The sequence below is a fragment of the Athene cunicularia genome, assembly GCF_003259725.1.
Source record: "Athene cunicularia isolate RWA chromosome 21 unlocalized genomic scaffold, athCun1 chr21_part1, whole genome shotgun sequence".
NCBI classification, from domain to species: domain Eukaryota; kingdom Metazoa; phylum Chordata; class Aves; order Strigiformes; family Strigidae; genus Athene; species Athene cunicularia.
The window spans coordinates 350,795-357,447 of NW_020799127.1; the positions used below are offsets into that span (position 1 = coordinate 350,795).

Genomic DNA, 6,653 nt, shown 5'->3' on the forward strand with positions numbered 1-6,653 from the left:
GGTCTGTGCTTAGCTAGGGCAAGCTGGGGTTGCGCTTCTCCCTGGGCAGCTTGGACAGGGGCCCTGGACATTGGTAGTTTGGGGAAGATGCACAAATAAGAAAGAAAACCCAAGCAGCTGTCGTGGAAACGGGGTTTATTTATACTGATGGGGAGGATGTGAGAGGCAGTAGGGGCCCAGCACCAGAAAGGTATTTGCAGTAGTTAATGTAGCAGAAGCAGTGGCATGCAGTGATGCCCACTCAGGAGCAAAGAGCCACAGCTAGTGAATGGCTCCAGTGACAAGTGGGCCCCTCCGGTGTGGGGTCTGAGCACCCAGGAGCAGAAAGGACTGCTGGGGCCAGGAGTCCTCTGCCTCCAGGATGGAGCGAGCAGGCTCAGCATGGAGGTAACTGCTAGCAGAAGTCTCACTGCTGCAGTGGTGACCCACAGCCTGGCCCCTTTGTGACACCGGTGGAAGCACAGGACCCATCTGGTGGCTCAATCTGGGGCCATCCCCTTTTGCTGTGGTACTAAACCACACACTCACAGGGAGAAAACACATGCAGACACACCCTCTGCAAGGCTCTGGTGCTAAGCAGGTCCGGACTGTGGTCCATCAGCCCATCTGCGGGAAGAGCATGAAGCCGCTGAAGACGCTGTCTGCCTCAGAGCCGCTGTAAATCATGCTGCCCCTGGCACGGTCAGTGCTGATGGAGACCTGGTCGCCCACAACCAGGCTGAGCACACTGCTGCCCGAGTTCACCTGCAGGATTTCACGGCTGTTGTAATCGCAGAAGCTGACCACGTGCTCCTGGTTCTTGGTGATGCTCAGGCAGAGGTCTCCGTTGGAGATCACCTGGTAGGCAAAGTAGTAGAGCCCGGGGACGCGGCAGGTGAACACCCCAGTCTCGGGACTGTAGGAGTTCTCCTGGTTGGTGATGATGTTGTCAAACACCACTGTCCTGCCCGTAGATGGTGGGGACTTCCGTGAGGCGGAGAAGGCAGGACGTGGCTGCTCCAGGATGTTGCCAACTTTCCCCTTGTTCCCCTTCAGCCCAGGCTGCCCTGCAGGCCCGGGGGGTCCAGGCTGGCCGGGGTAGCCCCGGTTCCCTGGGATGCCAGGAAGCCCTGGTTCACCTGCATCCCCTTTGAGTCCCCGGATGCCTGTCCTCTCTGTTGATTTCCCTGGGGAGAGGTGGTGAGGAGGAGCAGTTCATGCATATCTCACATCTCCTGAGCTGCTCCCACAGCCCATGACCCTCCTCCTACTGAGAGGCTTGAGGATGCTCGGCCACCCCCACCACACATCCCCAGGCTCCCTCTTACCTGGCTCTCCCATGTCACCCTTCTGCCCTGGCCTCCCATTGAGACCAGGGATTCCTGGGAAGCCGTCCTTGCCATCTGGTGCCCGACACACGTCCTGCAGAAGGGCCATGCTCAACACTGCTGCCAGGGTGCTGGTCACCAACCAAAGCTTGGGTTTCATCATGCCTCCCTGCAAGTACAAGGGTGGGAGCACTGGGGATGGAAACAAGCACACAGCAAGCACACAGATGCACCATGGACACAGACATGCAAGTGCTCTCATCAGATGCATACATGGATCTACCACACCACCTATATGTTGTCCGATACAGATAGCTGGACAACACATGCAGTGGTGAAAATAACTTCATGGAAGGATTTTTTTGAGGCTGTTTCTTTGTGTGATATGAATTCATCGATTTTATTGAAAATCTCTGACATGTGCCCATGACAGGGCTGTGGAATTGGAAAGCCCAGGATGTGGAGAACAGCATAAACCCTTTGGTGATGTGTGTTCACACATCAGATGCATGCAGAGGATGCTGCTTCCAGTGGTAGGGGAGCAAGCACTGATGTACAGAGCAGTGGTTGTGTATGAGAGAGAGCACAGATGAGAAAGGGATGCAGAGACATGACAGAGGAGGGATAAACAGGAAAGGGGTTTAAAGCCAGGCAAAAGGGATCTCCAACACACAGAGCTGGGAGAGAGGATGGATGTCCAGAGCTCACAGACCTATCCCAAAACCCGAGGTACTCAGCCTGGGACGAGCCTGCAGAGCCCAGTGATATCCACAACCACATGGAGCAAGGACAGATTCCTGCAGCCCCCACCTCCCTGCAGCACTTGCTTTCCCTTTTCCTGCTTTAAACCCCTGTGGAGCGGGGAAGTGAAGAAAGCAGGGGGACAGGGTGGTGGCAGAGGAAGCATGTGTCCCCAGCTATTTGGGGTGACTTACCTTCTTGCTGGGGGTGAAGACAGACCAGTCTGAGCAGCAGCTCTGTTTGCTAGAAGCCCTCCCCTAGGAGCAGGGGGGAAGAGGAGCAGGGTGGGGGGCATCTACTTGCATGCACAGTGGTTTGCCCGGTTGGGAAAGAGAAGTGCCAAGTTTCACTTTATCTACACAAGAGAGAAACTTGTTCCCCTTTCTGTGCTCAACCCTGGCTGTTTCCAGTCAGGGAAAAGCTTGGTCAGCAAAAATGCAGGACCCACAGCAGGGACTGGTAGTGACAGGGCACAAAGCAAGAGAAAGGTGGAAGTGCCCAAAGGCATGAAGGAGGGAACAGGTGACATGAGCAGTAGGTGGCATGGCTGTCCAAGGGATGCTTGGTGAGGCCCAGGGGTAGCTCCTGGTCTGGGTGATGGGCAGAGCTTGGCAGTCACTGGTACCCAGCCTTGTCATCACAGCTGCTTGGGGCTGACCCCTCCAGATGGCCCCCTTGGCACAGCATCCTGATGGAGCAGGGCTCTGGAAAAGGGGTTGTCGGTGCCTGTGTGGCTCAGCAGGGCCTCCAGCATCCTTGATGAGACATCTCCTTCCCACTCACCTCACTTCAGTGGCTTGGGAACCGTGTCTCTGTAATAGAGGAGGAGAAGGTGGGGGTCTCTGGCACTTAGGTTGCTCTCAGTTCCCTCTGAGTGTCTGTGCCTTGCACTAACCAGATCTGTTCAACCCCAGGAGCAAAACCCTCACCCAGACCTGCAAAATGTAAAAGCCTCATACCACCGAGCCCAGGGACAGTGCCCAGGGATGTGCATTCAGCTCCGCCACAAAAGAGCCCCAAAATGCTGCCAGTATCCAAGCTCCACCGCGGCGGGGAGCAGAGGGATGGGACGTGCCCCGGTGACCCCAGCAGGTGAACATCCTTGGGACCCTGGGGACAAGCCAGGCCACCCCATGGGCGACGCAGTGTGTGGCTAGGAGGGGCTTTCTGATACATAGCCACTGCAGTCTCCTTTCAGGAGTCCTGTGGCAGCTGAACTGACCTTCATGAGACAGTGGCATTTGGGTCCCCAAAGCAAACGCAGCAACAGCTGGAGCTCAGGGAAGGATGTTCAAGGAAAAAAGACGGTGTGCAGGTCTTGGGATCAGGGTGGTCCCAAAGCCAAGGGGGGCTGGAAAACCCTCTGTTCCCCCTGCTTGCTGCCTCTAGAGGTCACAAGGAAGGTGTTGCATTAACAGCTGAAGAAGGGAATGACTGGTGTGAAACCAAAAATCAGCCCAGAGACCCCAGCCAGATGAAACTTCACTCACCAGTGCATCTCCATTAATAATTACCTTTGGAGATTTGTCACTGAGCTGGTCTTTAATTCATTGAATATATGCCCTCTTAATGCAATATAATACACATTTTCAATCAAAATGTCACCCCATAATAAATCAGATGCCCAGAAGAAATGCAATTTTATTTTATCAGCAGAGTTCCTCTATCAACCAGACCTGTAATCGTGTCAAGAAAAGATGACAGGTGAGTTTGAAAAGACTTACCTTCCACAAAACAGTGTTTCTGGACAGTAATTGTATTTCTGCCCTATTGCCCTTTCTTAACATACAGCCAAAATGAGACCACTCCATCATTTCATCCTGGATTGATCGATGGCTGTGTCCTAGTGCTCCTGTGTCCTTTGTCCCTGATTGTCCTCTTAACCTTATTTAAATGCTGAGTTACAGGGGGCTCGTTACTGATTTTCAGCATCTCCTGGAAGCTGGTGTTGGTCCAGGTGGCACCTCCTCCAGGTCTTTGAGACTCCTGAGCTTTGACTTTCAGCGTTGCTGTGTTCAAGCCAAGCCTTCCTCTCCCATCCTCTGAGCATCTCCTCCTCCTCCTCCGGACCCGAGGCTGGAATGTCGGCAGCTCCAGGGGGCGGCTGCCCGCGGGCAGCCGCGGATGAGCCATCCCGGAGGCTTCTGAGGAGCGGATCTGCCAGCACCCCCCGCTCCAGCCTGGCCCTCCCCGCGGGGTGGCTGCGGGAGCGGGGCTGCGGCAGAGCCGCGGTGACACACCGCGAGGTGGCACTGCCGCCCCGCAGCCGCCGCACCTCCCGCGCCTCGGCCGCGGGTACCCAGAGCCGGGATGTCCGGATGCACCGGAGCCCACGGGCACCCAGAGGTCACCCGGGGCAACGCAGCTGCCTCCTGCCAACAGTCGCAGTGGGGCCACAGACACCCTTCCCCAGGCTGGGGGCTGCTCGGCACCCCCCGGGACTAGGGGGGATGTGGGGCTTTCTCAGTGAGGACCAAGAGACTGTGGGAGGTGTGAGGGGTCAGGGAGGCCTGGCAGGTTCTCCCTGCTGCGTCCCACCAGCACCACCCTCAGCAGGCTCCAGCAGGGAGAAGGGGCAAGGACACGGTGAGACAAAGAGCTTCACGGTCAGAACTGAGTAGAACTGCTCAGAGGATTCTTTACTCGCAGAGCTGGGCAGCGCTGGGGATCGCTCCACCGCAAGTGCCCCAGCTACTGACAAAACTCTCTGACTAATATACACAAAAAGCACACATATGCATCAGATCTCTTAGAAACAGCAGTGTTATGCTAATGTGTTAGAATTCATTTACATAGTCTGAGCATGCGTAGTAAAAGTAGAGTGAGGGTCTTCCCCCCTCCTCAGGGGTCCCCACAGCCTTTGTCACACCGTCCCTTAGTGAGCTTTAGGTTTCTAGTGTCCATCTCTGGTCAGAGAGTTACTTCATCCATCCTGCAGCTCCTGTTTGTTCCAGCTCTCAGCACTTCTCTTGACACTGGCATCTTCTTAGGCCCTTGTTTTCTTTAGGTTCCTGCTATTAGGGATGTACTCAGGGAGTTTTTCAGACTGTCCCAGGTCTGTCTTATCTTTACTAGGCAAGGACTTAAAGGTTTTAAAACATAAGTGAGTAACTGGGTAATGACTAGAGAGGGTAGTTAGGATAAAGTATAAATGAAATTATAGACATTACAGTAAAATACAGGAAAAAAGAAAAGCTAGTAAGTGATGGCTAATGGTAAAACTAAATGTCTTATTTTACAGGTCCCTGTACATGAGCAATTTCAAGTATACATGTAGCGGTTTCCCTTCAATGGAGAACACCCTGGATGACATGAAATGGGGCCAGGCCCAAGCAGAGGGGAAGGTGGATGTACGCTGGGGGAGCCAGAGGATGTAGGTGCACTGCAGAGCCCCAGGCAGCATCAAAACTAGCCCCAAAGAGGACAGCCCTGGGTCTGGGGGAACCTGACCACTCTGGTGAGCAGCCACGTCATTTAGGGCACTTGTCATGGCCTCCTGGCTCTGCTGCAGACCCAGGACCAGCCTTGCTCTGGATGGATTTTACCCTGAGCAGCCAGGATGGGCCATGGGGCAGCTCCTGCAACTCCTTGCTGCCCTCCCACCTGGTGGTGCCAGGAAAGATAGGTCAGTGTCATCTCAGCCTTGCACCCCTTCATGGAGGAAAAGTGACCCCTGCAAAGCCTCCTCCCTGCATCGCCAGTGCCTGCAGGCACGCAGGAGCTGCCTGACAGCAGACAACAGTGAGAGATCCTCCTCTTCTGCCTTCCGTGATGGGCGTCCCCTGGGGTGTTGAGCGGTGACAGGCAGTAGCTGCCAGAGGAGGAAAAAATCAAGTGGCTAGCACCTACCTCTCACTGTACAGGAGACAGCGACAAAGGCAGTGGTGGGAGATGAGCAGTAGTGGCAGGTTCAGCACACACCTCTGCTGCCAGTCACCAGCATCCCAGTCTGCCACCTGCACCTACCAGGAGGTCAGGACAGCTCAGAGCATCAGTGCTTCTGCAGTCACTGGTGGCTTAATGATGCCTGAATAACCACAAAACTGATCTGGCAGCTGTTGAGCTGGCCTGTCCCAAAATGCTCAGCCCATGCTGCTGACCACCAGATAAACTCCCTGTGCAATGCAATGGTGTTTGCATGAATTCTGGAGTCTCCCATGCTTCTATCAACAAAACAAGAAGCTGGGATGGTTCAGGTGACCTGGAAGGATTTCCTGAGACGTCGGCTACTTGCCATACCATGTCTAAAATGTTTTAATAGCTGTGGCAGGGAATTTGTTATTCCTATGACAGATGCTTGCACAGAGCAGGTGTGAGGAGCAAAGATAGGTATGGGGTTTAAAAGCCAGGATTTCACGCTCCAGCCCTTGCTCACTGTCTCCTGGCATTGATGCACTTCCCTGACGGCTCATAGGATGAGAGGAGATAGATGAGTGTTGGCCAGCCCTGGACAATGCTGGGAAGGCTTGTCCCATCCCTCCTCCTGTTGTTCTCTGTTCAGGATGCCAGGGCTGAGATGTGCCTGGCAGTACTGGTGTTGCTCTGAGGCTGGTTCCCCCAGGGGAGAAGGGCAGAGGAAGCAAAAGGCTTTTTGGAAATGGTAGG

General features: G+C 54.6%; 1 protein-coding gene across 1 annotated transcript; it reads right to left on the bottom strand.

Moving 5' to 3' along the window:
• Positions 1–118: 118 nt before the first annotated feature.
• On the bottom strand, positions 119–2,374 carry C1QA (complement C1q A chain). The gene is made up of 3 exons (XM_026862872.1): positions 2,243–2,374; positions 1,308–1,476; positions 119–1,166 (listed from the first exon to the last, which is right to left on the bottom strand). Exons 2-3 carry the CDS (start codon positions 1,468–1,470, stop codon positions 598–600), a joined length of 732 nt encoding a protein of 243 aa, XP_026718673.1. The 5' UTR covers positions 1,471–1,476; positions 2,243–2,374; the 3' UTR covers positions 119–597.
• Positions 2,375–6,653: the final 4,279 nt, after the last annotated feature.